At 46.1% G+C, this 18065-nt stretch overlaps 4 protein-coding genes across 4 annotated transcripts; 2 read left to right on the plus strand and 2 right to left on the minus strand.

Moving 5' to 3' along the window:
• Window positions 1-2636: 2636 nt before the first annotated feature.
• On the plus strand, window positions 2637-3656 carry FOXG_07066 (uncharacterized protein). The gene has a single exon (XM_018385701.1). It carries the CDS (start codon window positions 2711-2713, stop codon window positions 3542-3544), a length of 834 nt encoding a protein of 277 aa, XP_018244358.1. The 5' UTR covers window positions 2637-2710; the 3' UTR covers window positions 3545-3656.
• Window positions 3657-5245: 1589 nt separating this feature from the next.
• Window positions 5246-6333, minus strand: FOXG_07067 (uncharacterized protein; the record flags this gene model as incomplete). Its single annotated transcript, XM_018385702.1, has 2 exons — window positions 5246-5613; window positions 5664-6333. 2 exons carry the CDS (start codon window positions 6331-6333, stop codon window positions 5246-5248), a joined length of 1038 nt encoding a protein of 345 aa, XP_018244359.1.
• A 2646-nt stretch (window positions 6334-8979) lies between these two features.
• On the minus strand, window positions 8980-10677 carry FOXG_07068 (uncharacterized protein; the record flags this gene model as incomplete). The annotated part of the gene is made up of 1 exon (XM_018385703.1): window positions 8980-10677. The coding sequence occupies one exon, from the start codon at window positions 10675-10677 to the stop codon at window positions 8980-8982; it is 1698 nt and encodes a 565-aa protein (XP_018244360.1).
• Window positions 10678-11811: 1134 nt separating this feature from the next.
• FOXG_19633 (uncharacterized protein) lies at window positions 11812-13955 on the plus strand (the record flags this gene model as incomplete). The annotated part of the gene is made up of 1 exon (XM_018399894.1): window positions 11812-13955. One exon carries the CDS (start codon window positions 11812-11814, stop codon window positions 13936-13938), a length of 2127 nt encoding a protein of 708 aa, XP_018244361.1. The 3' UTR covers window positions 13939-13955.
• Window positions 13956-18065: the final 4110 nt, after the last annotated feature.

Here is an 18065-nt window from a genome sequence, read left to right on the forward strand (position 1 = left end):
GAATGAATACGTACGACTGGAATGTTGGAGAAGCCGCAATACTTCTCACATGTAGTGTAATTGACGCCCCAAGTGCCAGTGCCGAGAGCACTCATTGGAAACCCAGACTTATCAACCAGTCCTGGTATTGGGGAACTGAGCCCCTGAATGATAGCTACACATTTGTTTGTGAAACTTGTGCAACCAGCTCCCTCACAGGACATTTTGTTGGAATCTCGGGCTATCCTAGGCTCCAGATGTCCGCCAAGCTCGGTCAAGAGTACAGAGTCATAAAACTTTACACCGCGAGAGGTTTGGGCGCCACAGTATTAGTAAAAAAGATAAAAAATAAAATAAAAAAAACCAATCAAACGATACTGGTAGACAGAAGGATATGCAGTAAAGTGAACAAAGAATGTAAACATTGTCGATGTCCTCGTAGGGCGTGACGAGGATATGTAACAAACTGGAGGTACACCCAAAGATGGCGGTGGAGCTGCGTGGATTCTGCCCGTTAAGATGCGGATGGCTACAGACCTGGCCTTGTGGTTGACCCGACAGGCTCGGTCAACCGAGTGCAAACCTTGCGTCCTCATGCTCTCACCTACGTGGCCAAGCCAGCATTGACCTCTGGATAACGGTAAGGCTGGACAGAGGCAATGTGCAATGTGGTTGGCAAACTGTATGATTGCTTTAGCATGGCCGCAGGTTTGAGGATCAGAAAGCAATGCGCCAATGAGCCTTCGGCTACATTGGTTGAGAAAATGCCACATCTTGCCGGTTTTATCCACCTTGGCTGCCACCGTACATGAAGCAACTCATCGGCATTCATCATGAGGCAAGACAGGAAGCTTCGTTACGGCCTATATTTCCAATGCAGCAGGGGGTTTTCTTCTTTGAGAGCGAATCCTTAATACAAGTCCCTTAGCCAGGTCTTAGCTATCTTCGCGGAACAGGCCGGTCTGCCTGACAGCGGCTTGATTCTGACATTGTTTGCGGGATAAAGCGTGTCACCTCACAATTGAGGGAACGTAAGACAGCCAATGATTACCTATTCGGTTCCCCTCACTGCCTTGCCGTAATTGTCCTCACGCATCACTGAGTGACTCGCCAAGCGCTTTTGAGTGGCTCGCCTGCACTTGTCAGTCTGTCACAAGTGCCACTGAACGCCCGATGGCCCTGTGCTTCCATCGCTGCGTAGTCGGCTGCCCGCCATCAAGCCCTGTTTGGTCAGTCTGTGCTGAGGGGCTTTTATGGCTGCAGCCGGTCAAGCAAGCCGTTTTGAGAGGGGGGGGGGGGGGGGTTGACAGGGTTCCCATCAAAACCGAAAACGGTCATAGACCAAGACTGTTTTCTCTTTCCTCGGAGAAGGAATAAACTCTGTTATCCATCCCTTCAATAGCCCTAACGCACACTACACGGTAAATCCATGCTTTCGGAACGGTTAAATGGCACTGGAGCAATACTACGAATGTGCGCGAGGTGATCTAAACCAAGGCCATATTTAGCTTCTGTCTTTTCTAGAGGAACAGCACGCATCCGGGCCGAGTTGAATTTTGCCCATCTCCTTGTACATAAGGTCGTCATGCAGTATGTTCTCTTCCATTTTAAAATTGAGCCGATCAAGCCGCTTCCTACTTATTTGCAGCGACTAACGTTAGTACACTAGGTCTGGTCTAGAACGCCTAGCACCATGAGATCGACATAAGACAAGCTTGTTTTTTCGGCTTTTCAGCGAGCCACATTTTCCAGGGTTCTGCCATAAGTGCCGACGGTTTACGGAGGTATTTTATAACTAAAAAGATTATTAAATAGTACTATATTGCCTCTTAGGTATTTCAAATATGATATTACTTAAGTAGATACTCTTCTTAATACTATTAATACTAAGAATTCTACTAATAATATAAATAAGAAATTACTGCTTAATATAACAAAAGGCACAAACTATATTTTCAACAATAGATGTCACAGAGCCTTCTCCTGTGTTTCCTGTGAGGCATGCTTGGGCCTCGTTATGGCTAGCTAATATGCAAGCCGCTTGCCGCCTGCAAATTCTATCTACTTAAGCTGGTATCCTGGAAAGAGAGCAGCCAAGGATGGCAGACACACTGAGCTGAAATGGCCCCTTGTGCGCTGTGGCTTGATAAATCCAGTGTCAGAATCGCTTCCCCCTGCCTCATGTTTCGCTGTGGCTGGCTGATATGAACAGGTAGCAGTTCGATAAAGGAATCTGACCGAAAGATAACTCGGCTGTGTAGAGAAAAAGAGTCAGCTGTTGGCTTTTAAGACCCACAGCGCGCATGGCTGCCTGAGAATTAATAGCCTGGTTCCGGAGAGCGAATTGCGACGAAGGCTGGAAAGCCTCATTCTGACAACTAACTTTTGTATCTGACAATGTCTGGCTGAAGACGACATGAATGACCTGACTGGGCAAATTTCTATCTCAATAGTCTAGTGACGGAAATGTGATATTGTTTGTGGCGAGCTGAGAACGAGGTCTAGATGTGTTCTTGTGCCGGACTGAGCGAAGCTGAAGAAGTGGACCTTTGCAAGGAGAAGACTGTATAGGAGAGTCCGACAGTTCGACACCAAGATGATCAGTAAAGGTTATATAAAGAAGGTCACATCGCTATCAAGGGCCCAATATCTAACCACAAACAAGCTCAAAACACCAGACATTACATTTACACCAAACTTTATATTCTCATCTCTAAACAACATCCTAATCATGGCCTACCAGAAGAGAATCGTCGCCACCGGCACTGCCTTTGACATCGAGAACAATGGCGTATGGACCTTTGCCGACGTCGACGGCAACGGCACGCAGGACCTCGTTTACATCAAGACGCGAAACACGGATACCAATAAGATCGAGGTGCATGCCGTCAGCAGGGAGTCAGGCTTCCAGAAGTTCATCATTCAGACAGGCGCCGTCTTTGACATAGAGGACAACGGCACCTGGCTGATGCAGGACTACACGGGCGACGGCAAGGCCGACCTTGTCTACATCAAGACGCGAAATACGGGCACCGGAAAGATCGAGGTACATGTCGCTGACGCTGCGTCCCGTTACCAGCGGTTCGTGCTCCAGACGGGCACTGTCTTCGACATTGAGGACAACGGCGTCTGGACTATGTCGGCGAAGGGAGACCTTGTGTACATCAAGACACGCAACACTGGCACCGGCAAAATCGAGTACCACGTCGCCAGCAAGGAGTCTCGATATCAGAGCTTCACCAAGCAGGTTGGTACCGATTTCGCCGTCGAGGACAACGGTACCTGGTGTCTGGCTCCACGAATCGGCAGCGGCCAGTTTGCCGACCTGTACTATATCAAGATCAGAAACACAGGCACCAATATGGTTGAGGCCCACGCGGTCTCAGCCCAGTCCGAGTTTAAAGCCCGCCTTATTGACACCGGCACCGGTTTCAACCTAGAGGACAACGGCACCTGGCTCATGACTAACCATCTCGGGGACCCACAGCGGGCGCCGGATCTGACCTATATCAAGACAAGGGCCACTGGTACAAACAAGATCGAGGTCCATATCAACGAGGCCTGAATGGTTCCTGATAGTCGTGCTGGATGATTTCAAGTCCCTCTTGTGTGTTTGCAAGCTGAATGACACGGTAGTTAGCTTACAATTATATAGTGAATTTAGCTGTATATCCTCCTAATCCCAGTAATCCTGCCGATGGCCTTTAAGAGTATCGGGAGGAACTTTTTCTTAAGAGTGACTGCCGGCTGTATCGATGTCCTGTATATTACTCCCGGCCTGGAGTACGGCGCTTCTGCTCTACGTGTTGGTATTTACGTTGGAACTATGCTTGCTTGTAGGCTGGTGGTCTTCTTATGGCGGTTTGCGAGACAGGTGGTCAGTTACATATATAATAACCTCCTGGTGATGGTCACCCTTAGTCTTGTCGTCGAGACGTCCTGGCGATATGGTCCTGCACCCTTGAAACATACTTATTTGCAGCCTTTTGATGGCACGAGTTTTTAAAGATCGTTGGAGGAAACCTCGCATTGAAATTACAGCAAAAAGAGTAGACGGTGTAAAAAAGCTGAAGTACGCGTTTACACGTGTTTACACGCGTAAGTAATGCGCCCGCAGACTGTCGATCGAAATGAGAAAACATAATTCACCGTAGTATGGTCATATGGGAATAGACAGGAGAAAAACGAAGACGTGAGAAATAAGCAGGGGTACGCGACAATTAAGGGTACACGACAATTAGGAATAGAAGAGTAGGGTTAACTAACAGTAAATCAGAAGGCAGCTGCAGTAAATCAGAGGGTTATCTCACGGCCACCAAGGAGCGGAAAATAATTCGCCAATTGCTATCCACTTTTAACGATGCTGAATGCAATTAACTGAATTTCACTCTGATCGCAATATCGCAATACTTGGTTTCTGTGGCTAAAAGTTAAAATGCGATATGTCCTGGTAATTACCAATTGATGCATTATCTTAAAAGTCATTTTTTCCAACTTTTAATAATGGCGACCTGTATCCGTTGGGGGCAATGGATTCAGGTCCCTGTCTTCATTAGCGTGGTTTAATTTTATATGTGTTTTCCATTGGATTCAGAGCTGTATCCGCCTTGCAGCTAGGATAAAAAGAAAACACCAGAGCAAAGATAGCTTAGATAGTTAATACTAACCCTATCCTAACCCTAAGGCGACTATCTAGAATAGAAGAGTAGGGTATGAAGTACTTATTGAGTTTAGTGGTCCTTGTCCAAGTTATCTAATTAAGCTTCAGCTTACCCAAACCGCCACTTGCTGCTTTATACCCACTTGCTAGGTCTTGCTGAACCACCGATATCGTTTCATCTCTTACTAATGCAATATGCTGTCCCATCCAAGAAGTCAGAACGGGAGGGCCTGCGTAAATCCTCATGACTGCTACCAAGATCGCTAGACAGCCGAGGGCTGAAAAGATATACGCAGCAAAAATAAAGATTCCTGTAGTTATCCATCCCTGCACATCTACAGCCGGATATTCAACAATGCCTTGAGACCCGCTAGAGCGGTCCGGTGTTATCTCCAAACCATAAGGATGAGCGTCCACCGGAACGAACCTGCCAAACCTAGTGTCAAGCCAAGTGCCTTTATTGAACGATACCTTCTCGTCCGCAAAGATCATCATTCCAATTTGGAGAATACCGCCGACACCATCGCGTGGATTCGTCCCCCAACTTGTTATCATTGACCTGGCCCAGACCCATTGGTCGGTATTATCGTTGTGAGAAGCGAGATCTTAATTGTTTGGGGATTTTTCGTCAACAGACTGGAGTAGTATAGGCGTTCCGTACGACTCTAGCCTTGAACAGCTATCATCCCGGATAGGTCTTCTTACTTCCGCAACGCCATAGTGCAGCTCGTATCTGACATGACGAACCACCGGCCATCTTCCCTTCTCGATATAATAGTTGGAGGGTTCGTAATTGGCCCAACGGACATCAATCTCGTTAGCTCGATGAAAACGAAATTCCACTACTGGTGAAGTGTCGGACACGCTGGAATTGAGCCAACCGTCGGTAGCAGCATAGATTGTGACTCGTAACCAGTCATTGTTGGTATCATCGTCTAGAGCAAACGGCATGCCTTCCGCTTTGACGTCGAGGTCTGTCATGTTGGCAACTATGACGTACTCCCGACTATAAAGTGTCCCCTACCGTGGAGAGGGAGAGCATTCAAGAAGCGACATTTCATGGATGCGGCCATGATAATACTGTTAGGAGGATCCCAGTCTTCTCCCGCCTCGTGGTAGAACGCATAATTTCCGTCAGGGTTATAGCTTGCCCTGTCTGTAAGCCAAGGATTTTCATTGGTGTCACTCCTTTCAAAGAGTGGCTTCGATATTTCTAGGTTGTCCTGTGATATATGGCCAACAATTTTGAGTTCTGCGCTGGCAATCCCGAACTTGTAGCCGATCGAAGCTCCGATCGAAGCCAAAGCAAGCAGATACCGGAGGGTTATGAGGCCCGTGAAACCCCTGTAGCCGTACAGGACTGGGGCTTGAGGCTGTGAGTTGAGATATAACCCATAATCAAGTCCGTCGCGTTGTGCTTGCTTACTGCACCACCAATCAAACAAGTGGATATAGGCTTCGTGGTAATCATACGATAGCAGTCCAAAGCCCACTCCAAGAATGGCAAGCCATGCCTGAATGCTCAATTGCGATCCATAGAGGAACAATCGTAGGTCATCCCGAGTTGGAACTCTGCCATCAACTGAATCTGAACCGATAAGTCCGTTAAGGCCAGTGGAAAGGAGCAGAAGCCCGCCTAAAAACAGGGAAGCAAGGGAGAGGATACCAATCCTCCTAAGACGGGTTAAAGTCATCTTGAATTGCATTTGCGAAGGAGTCAGCTATTTCCCAGGTTGGCCCCTTTCACATTAATATAGGTAGGTACTGTAATAGAATCTTGATTCGAAGGTAAGTGGCGCACCTTATGTAAGAACTAAATCAAGAACTACCAGATACAATTCCATTATTTCCTTCGGGCCAGTGAAATGGTCTATAGTCTCGTGTCTCTATATTATCTCTTCCTTTTCCAGTTGCAGAAACCACCTCCCGTATAGCGGCGGAGGTCATCTAGTGCTACGACTATATAACTCTAAATTTAAGAGTTTTAATTAAAAGTTTAACTAAAACTTAGCTTAAGTAGTGGAAGAGTATGGCAATAGTATCATAGACCTTCTTGCGTTAGAATAGGCCTGGCATTAGATCGACAATCTTGTGTTCTTTGGTCAAGGGCTTTTAATACTTGTTATCATTCTTGCTTACCATGAGGGCCTAGTTTGCACAGAGGACGTAAGCATCTCATCATGCCATCATGTGCCTCAATAACGCCGGAGCCATTAACGCCACGTTCAGCCGCATTCCTCTATACGCCAATGAAGCAGCGTTGTCTTGCTAATCTCCACATTGAACAAAAATCTTAATCGCTACCCTGTATCAATAGCAGAGAAAGTCATTTTGGGCTTCAAGTCGCTGTTGTGTGACGGAATACCCGGTCTGGAGCCCTGCTTCCATGTTTCATCTTGTGTTCCCGCCATAAACTTCTGAGAGATTAGCAGTACCACGAGGGCCTCTTCACTTTAATCCTGATTCTACGGCGCAGTAATTTTTTCATTGATCATAAACTTCCCGCCCAAGAGAACACGAAAACAGGCACGTGGATGCTCCATTGGTTCAGTCGTCGTACGACACGGAGCGATTGCGAGAGCTTATACTGTCAGTATTGATCTTTCTCTCGTACAAATCACTGTGGATAAACCCATTGTGGCTATATCCCACCTTCAGCTCGTCCTTAGCTGTTTAGCTTTACTTATGGCTATACCGGTATCTGAGGCTTGGAGGCTATGCCCAACTTGACAGTGCTATTGAATGCCTCATATGAGGATTTAACCAATAAGGTAACACTTTTCTACTGTGGCATCTGCGAAGCGGCTATTAGTCCGATTTTAGACGGAGCTCCAACAAGAAGCTGGCTGTGGCTTGTTCTTCTCTCCGTCTGGAGACGGAATTTTTAGCTTCTCCTAGCACTCTAATCCTCCTCTCCATCACATCCACCTGGAGCTCCTCTGCCTTTTTCCAATGCCCTTGGTTCATATACGTTGACGCAAGGTTATTCATGATCATCAGCGTATTTGGATGGCCGAGCTCCGTTATAGGTTTGAGTGCCATGGTCTGACGGATATTCTTGAAACAAGCTAAGAAATAATAGATTGTTGGTTAGATCTCACATTCATTGTGATAGATGTTGATAAATAGGATTCAAAGCTCGACGCGCTGTTGTTAAAGTGTTGTCTTGCCTGACGTGTAACCAAGAACCAATCAGAAATCCAAGTCAACCCCTGTCAAAATCGAGTTTACCCCAACCAACGCTAGTCCATTTTTCGAAATTCAAGTCTACCCCTTGTCAAAAATCAAGTCAACCCCCTGTAAAGTGGGGTAAATTAAATCAATTGTTGTACAATTGATTTTGGACTGTAGCATTAGGATAACCTGTAACTAGGCTTTAGTTTCGGCAGAGCTCTAGATATAAAGTCCTTGCTATTGACTAAGTAGGTATCTTTTACTCTATTGTAAGGCCGGTAGCTTCGCCGTGGCAGTAATGATTTCAAGTGATTTATTCCGGAATAGCTCAGCCTAGCGTGTATGCTGTAGCCATAGGGTCGTCTTGCTTATGCCAGTGGCTGCAATATGGTCAGTCTGAGTGCTTTTAAATGGTCTCTTTATAATATGATTATTCTGATATTAGGATTAGTATTTCCAAAGAGATAATGGCAATAAAGATTTGTAACTTATTAGGCTTATATGTAACGGTTGCACAAGCCGTTAAACCACAGGGCAAAAGATCGGGCCATAATCGCTATGCAAGCAATCATGGGTGTGCTACAGCTGCCTTATAGAAGCCTTACAGCGCTGTTACGGGCACGAATCGTAACACGATGCTCCCTCTTCAGGGGCTTTCGTCCTCGAAGCCCGCTGAAGCCGGCCGCCACAGGGGGAACCAAGCCCTGTGCGGTGCAGCTGCCAACCTCCCAAGGCGTACCCCGCAGTGCCCCTCTGCGTTACGTAGGCACCCTTGTGAGCAGCTATACCAAAGGCTGCAAGGGGGAATCGAACCCTTGACCTTCGGGCCACCCGCTAACAGCGATTATCGTGTAACGGTTGCACAAGCCGTTAAACCACAGGGCAAAAGATCGGGCCATAATCGCTATGCAAGCAATCATGGGTGTGCTACAGCTGCCTTATAGAAGCCTTACAGCGCTGTTACGGGCACGAATCGTAACATTATATGCCTCTGCAGGTCGATAGCCAGGGTACATAACATATGCGCATCGCCGCATATAGGGCATTACATAGCTTGAAGTTGAAACTCTCTGATGGGAAAAAAAAAAGCAAAGTCGACCAATGAAATGACGAGATCACCACTTTGGCTTACATTTTGCTGGGGGTATGATATTCAGGGTCCTCTTTCAGGTGAAGTGGAATGCGGGGTTATCACAGGGATTACCAGCCAATAGTATTGCAAAACGTCCACTTTCAGTGAAAGTGGGAAGTTTGATAATGATGTAGACTATAAGCTTCGCCAAAATCGGGGTGAATCGGTGAGGCTTCAAGTACTCACCTCCTTCTGGGGTCGTTAGCCCGCGCACGGCACTGAAATACACCAGCATCGTCGAGCTCGCGACACCGCCGTCGTAATCCTCAGTAACAGCAGAGTAACAAAAGCGCAGTAAAATATCGAGCGCAGGATCTGGTGGGTGATCTTCTTGACTGTTCGAAGACCAAGTGGAAGTTGCCTCGTCATCAGATGGATCACTCGTGTCCACAACCACCCTTTCCTGACTTTCATCTTCAATCTCGTTGCATCCTTCATCATCATCTTGGATCTCGTCATCATCTGGAAACTCGTCCTCATCCTCATCATTATCCTGATCCTCATACTCCCCTTCGTCCCCATCGTGTCCTCTATCCTTGTTAGCAGCAGGGTCTACATCACCATGTTCCGCGGACTTCCATATGTCATCCAACCAAAGCTCCCGTAGGACTCTAAACTGATGCTTTTTCAGCCTATGCCCTGTAACCTTCTGAAAAGTCGTCGGCAATAATCGGAATAATCGGAGCCAGAAACAGACAAAGCGTTTCAGTTCTTTCCGGTAAACCTTGTCGGAAGACGGCCTTGCAACCAATTCGAAGGGCATCTTGTAGGGGCGGTCTGGATACCTGCCGCGGAGCCACCTTCTCAAACATACATCCGTTGTCCGGACTGTCTCACCGCATTGATCCAGGAGACGATCAAGCGCGGCTATCATAAATAATAGCCTTCGTTCATCACGTGCCGGACTGATGATGGCTTCTCCTTCAACGACACCAAGAGGCAAGGGTCGGTTATCCGTGCAGTGAGGTAGCGCTGTGAGGCGAACTAGAACATCACAACGCGCTTTTCTAAATGTGGTTTCCCAGCCTGTGCGCCGCAGCCAGTTGGTCTGTAAGGCGGAAGAAGCTGGCGTCTCTTGAACACGCGACCTTCGACCTCCACTCTGCTGGTTTTCCAACCGAACATGCTCCTCGGTGAACAGCTTCTGAGCAAGGAGCTTGATGGGATCAGGACTGGCTTGTAGAAGAATGCTGCTGGGTATAGACCTGCTGTTGACGTCATTGTCACTACTGACGAGCCATGACCTTCGAGTATTATTCGCTGTCCAGCTCTGGAACAAAACTTCTTGTTGAATATGGTCTCGAAGCCAGTGCTGTCGGCTTTTCTTTTCAGCCGTGAGTTTCAACTTGTCGCGGTGTTCGGCCCTGAGGTGATCCTCCAGAACCTTCCCACTAGCAGAGTGGAGACCGCAGTGCTTACAAGACAGGCCTTTTTGTACGGCAAGGTACGGGTGACGTCGTGATCCATGAGGCCTGGGGGCTAAGGTGTCTGGATCTGGGAGGTTCAGTGAGGACAGGAGGGGCTTGAGGCCATGCCGAGCAGATCTGGCAATGCCGTGCTTTTTGCCGGGATGCTCCGATGCGCGTCTAGGACTCAAAGCAAATCCGCATTTAGTACATATAATAGCTGCTTCTGGCAAATTGTAATAAAGGCTGAGCCTTTCGAGCTTCTGCAGCTTTGCTGGAGGTAAAGTGGGGTGACTTTGTTGCCTATAAATAGAAGAGCTGGCCATTATGACTAAGCATATATAACTGTAATAGAGAGGATGGAATGGCGGAGATAGATTAGATACTAGAAAACATGTGAGTTTAATAGAAGATGGTAATGAATGTTGTTTCTTTAGGTCCGAAGTAGTCCAGTCGAACACGACAAGGGTCAGCCGACGGAAACGCGACGCGTTTCGTGTTTTAGGTTTTCTAATTTCATGAGTGCAATACAAGAAACGCAGTGCGTTTCCATCGGGGAAATATAGGGCGAAAATGCTAGACGATGATTGGTCAAAAACAGGAAACGCGATGCGTTTCTGCTAGTAATTCTTGAGTAGGGCCTTTATTAGTCAAGACCAGAATTCTGAAGAGGAGCAAAACTAGGCTTAGTTATATGATTTCTTAGCATATGTAACTATTATAAACATTATTTCAAGTCTAACTTCCCCTCCGGAAGTTATCTGCAGAAATATTCCACGTTAGACAATTATTTAGGGTAAGCAGAATGTAAATTGTAGCTATATAATTTCATTACCAAAGGTAACAGCGATTGGGGAACAAAGGCTTGTCAACTAGAAATGCTTTTGAAACGGGGCAATGGCTAGCCACATAGCAGGCGCTTTATAGACTGGCTAGTTGAATTCTACCACATCGGCTTATTGTACTTGACCAATCATAATCAACTAGCTATACCAGCCACCAGACCATCGCCGCCTTGGCACGGAGCGGGATTAGCTCGATTTATACTTATAGATATATAAAGTTGATTGTTTTCCAGGGGACAATAAGAAAACTAGGTATGTAAACATAACTAGAGAAGAGATAACGCATAAGTAAAATTAAATGGATCCCGAAAGAATTATAATATATATTTAGCATTTCAGCTTACTGCATTATAGACGCAAGACGAGGGCAGGCATTAAACATAAAGCCACAAATGTCATTTTGTAAATATGATTGGGCCACAAATGCTTAAAAGCCCTTCAGCCCACTCAGCCGCAACGCCTCTTTCGTGAAGTGCGATGCTGCCACCACTTTTCAGGAATGCTGACAAGAATAAAGACTAGACACTCCCACGTTGAAAAAAAGATCTAACCCCCTTTATGCTACATCCTCAAGCTACCGCCTATTGTAATTCAATTTTAGAAAACCATTGCATGATGTCGTATGAGCAAGTGGCCAACTCTCTTCCGGGAGAAACTATCGAGATTCACCCTATCGTGGAACACGCATCAGGCACCGTCGAGCCTGATCTGCTAGCCGGAAAGACGTCCATTCCACCTGATTGGCATCAAGGCCCACGCACTCTACGCCCTGGGGTCTTGGAGTCTGTCGCTTCTTGGAGCTGGGATATTCTTTTAACACTGATACCAGCTTGCTTTGTCGGTGAGAATGTACCCTCAGAATTGTACATGTTTGATTATTTCTTCGTGGCTTATCTGTTTCTAGCCCTTGCTATTGCAGCCCTCCGGCTTGACAACAAGCCGACAAGCAACAATCCTACCGGGGAAAAAGTGTTCAACTTGACACTTCTGAGTCCGACTATCTTCCCGATTGTGTTTGCCGCAATAACCAGCCGCTTCTTTAAAAACCTTGCTCGTTGGCGTCTGGAAAAACAGCAAGGAATTAAGCTAGCTACGCTTGAGCAAATCTTTGGCAGCCAGAACTTTGCTGGTGCTGTAGAGCGTTTCGTAGTTGTGCGCACCCAATTCTTCGTCGGCATTATAATTATCCTTACTTGGGGCTTATCACCTATCGGTGGCCAAAGTGCGGCAAGACTACTGACCAAGGGTCGCATAAGCGTTAGAGCACCTGGCCTTATTTCCTATGTGCATCCTGGTTACCAGAGTTCATGGTTTTACGACAGTGACGAACGGAAACTAAGGAGCACAGCTGCTGTCGACGCCCTCTACACAACTGGCTTACTGGCCTCGCCTGAGCAAAAGGTATCTCCTCTGGATGTGTGGAACTTACCGAAAATACCACGATGGCCAAAGAATGTTGAGTCCCACGAAGATCGTATGATCGATCCGGATTCATTTGCCAAGGGCACTGAGACATATTCCTCACTCCTCGGAGTCCAGATCATGGGTCTCGATTTTGTCAACAAAGAAGTATTATATGACTTTACGGTTGAGACGAGTTACTATGATATTGACTGTGAGAAGCCTAAAATTGGGTTATTCATCAATCAGTCATATGATTACTTTCCAGATCCATCATTCGGGCAAGATCCAGACTTTGATCGAAGTAACTTTAATTTGTCCGCTATGTTTGGATACCAGGAAGAGAATTACGGTACATTTTCGAGTTCATTTGCGATTTACATTTCCCAATGGAACTTCACAGATACAGAAAGCCCAATTCCACCTAACGACCTGCCACCCTCGTATATACAATATGCAGCGCTGAATTCCAAGCATGAATTCGACCTGTTCAATTGTATTATTCGTCCCGTTATAGTCGAAACCGGTATTCTTTGTAACTCGTCTTCTTCTGGAGCAATGACTTGCCGGGCAACGAGTCAGCGACGTGTCACTAATATCAACCACACCTTGAATGGCCTTTGGTTTGACGCTCTTAAATCACCCACAAAAGATATCATATCGACGTCACTGCGACTTGCTGGGGCGAAGTTGGACATTTTTACTCTCTCTCCAACGGACAACTACATGGCAGGCGAGCAATATCCCTTCTCCCCTCGACTAGGCCAAGACTGGACCCAAGTGGATATAAAAAGTTTCTCAGGTCGTTTGACCACGGTTTTCAATACTTATTGGGAAGCGTCGCTGGATCCATTTTATCATACTTTTGTTGATTACCGAAGTCAACCGCCAGAACAGTACCCGGCCCACGGAAATCTTGAGTCAGACAACCAACCACCCATCTTCAATAGGACTGAAGCAGTAGTAACAACTTTAAATCATGTCTATATTGTCAACCATGGTTGGGTTACTGTATTGATGGCTATAACTCTCTGCCTTGAGATCCTGGCAGTTGGCGGGCTTATCTTACGGGGTTTTATTCAAGGACCAGATATACTCGGATTTGCTAGTTCTTTAACTCGCGAGAACGCATACATGAACTTACCACGTGGCGGATCAGCACTGGATGGACCTAAGAGGGCGAGGAGTCTAGGGAATGTAAGAGTTTGTCTGGCAGATGTTAACCCAAGAGATGAGGTAGGATATATTGCATTTATGGCTGTCCCTTCTCCCACAAGGTCTAGAAGTACCGAGACAGATAGTAAGTGGCTAAAAATAAACTCCAAGAGGCAGTATTTTTAAATACATTAATAAGAAGGATTATATTATAGTTTTAAAAGCTTTAATAAACAGTACATAACGTGGTTGATAAGCATGCGACGCAGATAAGCATGCGACGCACTTTTCTTACCCTTTAAGCTAGAACTTGCTTTAAATCCACCACAAACTATCTAATCAATTAAATCTACTTACTATACTCTTCCCCAGATGTCTCAATTACTACCTGACAGGTCCTTGCATTATGCCCGGCCTTGCCGCATATACCACAACGCCGACCACCCGGTCGCTCTGACCTTCCTCGACCACCACTTCTTGACGATTCAGCCACTACCTGCGCATCAACATCCATCTGATCAATTACTTGCGATGCTTCCTGTACAGTTATAGCCCCTCCTTTCTGTAATCTAGTTCTTTTTGCCCTGCGGCGCCGGCTTAGTATCTCATTTGCATCTCGAAGATTTCGGACCTCATTGCTCAATAAGACAACCTCATGCATAACTGCCCTTGTTGCTTTAGTATTAGACTTTAAAGCTTCAATAATTGACTCTGGGGAGCTGCTTTTATGTCTTTTAATTCGTTTTTCAAGGTATTCAGACTGAGATTGGGCCTCAATTGCCGTCTTTGGGGTCTTTGAAACCCATGGGGTCGAAGGTTCAGCAGCCTCCCTGGGAGGCGTTGGAGTCCGTAACTGCACATCAAGCTTTGAGATAACATTTTCCGGGTCAAAAGGAGCAAGCCCGGCTCCTTTAAAACCTCCCTGGATGTTACTCTTTGTAAAAGTAGCTTTAAAAGCGGCGTAAAAGGCGGGAAAGAACTCGGTCTTCGAAATGTGAGTTATAGAGCATCTGATCAGATACTCTATTTCTCGACCATATGCCTTTTTCAGCGGCCCAAAGCACCCAACGTCAAGAGGCTGGAGTAAGTGAGACGCATGAGCAGGCATACAGAGCGTGATAATCTTGTTCTCCTCGCAATATCTCTCAAAATCGGCAGAGTGATGGCTTTCGTGACCATCAAGGATCAGAAGACGATAGGGACCAGTTGGTCTATTAGTTGTAGACCGATCAAAGTGCTTTAGCCAATGGAGACCTAGCTGGTTATTCGTCCATCCATTCTGGCTCGTTGCAATAACCCAATCGCCTGGGAGGTTCCATTCTCGGTACCAATTCGCAAGGTGATATTTGCCTGCACCAATGATGAACGGCGCGATCGATTGACCTTCCGCATTGATCGCCTGGATCACTGTAATCCATTCCCGGTTTCCAGGCTGTACTGATTTTGGCCTTACTTGCCTTTCTGAACCTGTAACGACCATTCCAGCCATAATAGCGCCCATCATAAAGCCAGTCTCATCAAAGTTCCAGATATCATCTGAGAGGATCTTGGAGTATTTCGCCAGTGCTCCTGAATCAAGCGACGGTTGACAAACAATAATAGATAGATCTTCGCATTTGGCTCTCTGATAGTCATATTTCCGAAATAAACGCGTCTTTAGCTCTGGTTGTCGCTTGACGAAGTTGTGAGCCCAGCGCTTGCCAACAGGTGACGCGTCGCGGTCAGCAAGAAGAGAATTGGCCATTTCTTCCACAAAACGCAGTCGCGAAGGAAACCCTCGCGAATCTAGGTCAAGAATGAATTGGACTATTATCTGCTCTTCTAGATCAGATAGTTTCCGCGATTTCGGGATAAAATCGCGTCGCGATTGAATGCCATTTCTACGGCGACGTAGCCTAGGCTCAGAGATCTCGTATATCTTTGCAGCGCGTCGGGTACTTAATTTTGGGTCATTTTGAAGGGCCTGAAGGGCAAGGAGGGTTCTGGCTTCATTTGAAGATTGTGACATTGTTAATGGTTGACAAATATCTAATCAGATAAAATCTATGATGTAAGAGGGAAAAGTGCGTCGCATGCTTATCTGCGTCGCATGCTTATCAACCACGTTAGCTATTTATTCTAATATATATGCTTTTATTAGCTTTTTTAAGAATAAGCTCTTATAAATAAAGTTTTATATAGTAATTTTATTGTACAGTACTCTGTAACGTACACGATAAGCGGGCGGCACAAACAAGCGAGCGGCACAAAAATCTTAACCTTTACAAGATAAATCGCAATTAAAACATAACAGGTTATCTAATCAATTAAAATCAAGTACTATATCAATTCTAAGTGGCCTAAATACCTTCCTGACAGATTCTTGCATTATGACCGGTCTTGCCGCATACACCACAGCGCCGAACACCTGGTCCAACAGACCTTCCTTGACCACCACTTCTCGATGATTCGGCCACTACCTGCGTATTCACATCTATCTGATCAATTGAATCCTGGGCATTCCCTATAATCATATTCCCTCTTCTCTGTAGGCGTCTTCTTTTTGCCCTATGCCGCCGGCTAAGCATATCATTTGCCTGACGAAGTTCCCGGATCTCAGCCTCTTGTAAGGCTATCTTATGTAGAAGAATGCTCTGTCCTTTCTCAAAATACTTCACGGCTTCAATTATTGACTCAGGGGAGCTGCTTTTATGATTTCTAATCCTTCCTTGCAGATACTTAGAGTGAGATTGGGTCTCTAGTATTGTCTTTGGGGTCCTTGAAGTCCAAGGGGTCGAAGGTTCAATAACCTCCTGGGGAGGCGTCGGGGTCCGTAGTTGCACATCAAGCTTTGAGATGACATATTCTGGGTTAAAGGGAGCAAGCCCGGCTCCTTTAAAACCTCCCTTAATATTTTTCTCGGTTATAGTAGCTTAGAAGGCAACGTAAAACGCCAGGAAGAAGTCAGTCTTAGAAATATGGGTTATAGACCTTCTGATCAGTCGCTCTATTTCTCGACCATATGCCCTTTTTAGCGGCCTAAAGCAGCTAATATCAAGAGGCTGAAGCAGGTGCGATAAATGAGGCGGCATACAGAGTGTAACAATATTATTCTCCTCACAATATATCTGGAAATCGGCTGACCGATGACTTCCATGACCATCAAGGATTAAGAGACGATAGGGACCAGTTAATCGGTTAGTTATAGCCTGATTAAAGTGCTTTAGCCAGTCGAGGCCCGTCTCGTTATCTGTCCAGCCATTTTCGGTTGTAGCAATAACCCAGGTGGCCGGGAGGTTGCTTTCTTCATACCAGTTCTGGAGGTAATATTCGCCTGCAACCACGATAAATGGATCAATCGCCTGACCTTCTGCATTGATCGCTTGAATCACTGTAGCCCATTCCCGATTTCCAGGCTGGACTGATTTTAGGTTTTCACGCCTTTCCGAGCTGGTAATAACTATACCGCTTGATATCTTACCCATCATAAAGCCAGTCTCATCAAAGTTCCAGATATCATCTGATCGGATGCCGTACTTTGCGATTGTATTCTCTACGAGCCTAAACCAATTGCGAATAGTAGTTGGATCTTCGCATTGGGCCCTGCGATAGTCATATTTCCTCTGAAAACGCGTCTCAAGCTCTGGTTGTCGCTTGATAAAATTGATAGCCCAGCGCTTGCCAACTGGTGACGCATTGCGGTCAGCAAGCAGTCGATTCGCCATTTCTTCAACATCACAATGCCGGGAAGGAAATCCTCGCGAATCTAGGTCAAGGATATACTGGACTATAACCTGTTCCTCTAGATCACTTAGTTTCCGTGAGTTGGGAATACAATCGTCGCGAGCCTGCCTGCCCTGAGAGCGATAGTGGAGGGTACGGAAGTGAACGTCATAGATCTTTGCAGCTCGTCGTAGACTTAATTTTGGGTCGGCCTGATAGGCCTGAAGTGCAAGAATAATACGAGCTTCAGCAGTAGCTTGCGATATGTTTTTTGGTTGAGAATTAATTGATCTGATAGAGTTGATGTAAGGTGAGGGATTTTTGTGCCGCTCGCTTATCTGTGCCGCCCGCTTATCGTGTACGTTAGCCTTTTTTTTTTTTTTTGGGGGGGGGGGGGGGGTCATCAGGTTGGGATAGGGTTATATTAGGCTATGGAAAGTGTCGCAGGGTAGGCATTAGTAATCTAGCTATATGCTTTAAGTAACTGTGCAGGATGGAATACCCCGCACAAGAGATAACTTAAGCCAACAATCAACATATTTTTGCTGCTGCTCAACACATTTTACTTTAACCCTTTAAGCACGCTCAGTGCGACAGAAAGCTATCTTGCT

Source organism: Fusarium oxysporum, chromosome 6 (assembly GCF_000149955.1).
Source record: "Fusarium oxysporum f. sp. lycopersici 4287 chromosome 6, whole genome shotgun sequence".
NCBI lineage: Eukaryota > Fungi > Ascomycota > Sordariomycetes > Hypocreales > Nectriaceae > Fusarium > Fusarium oxysporum.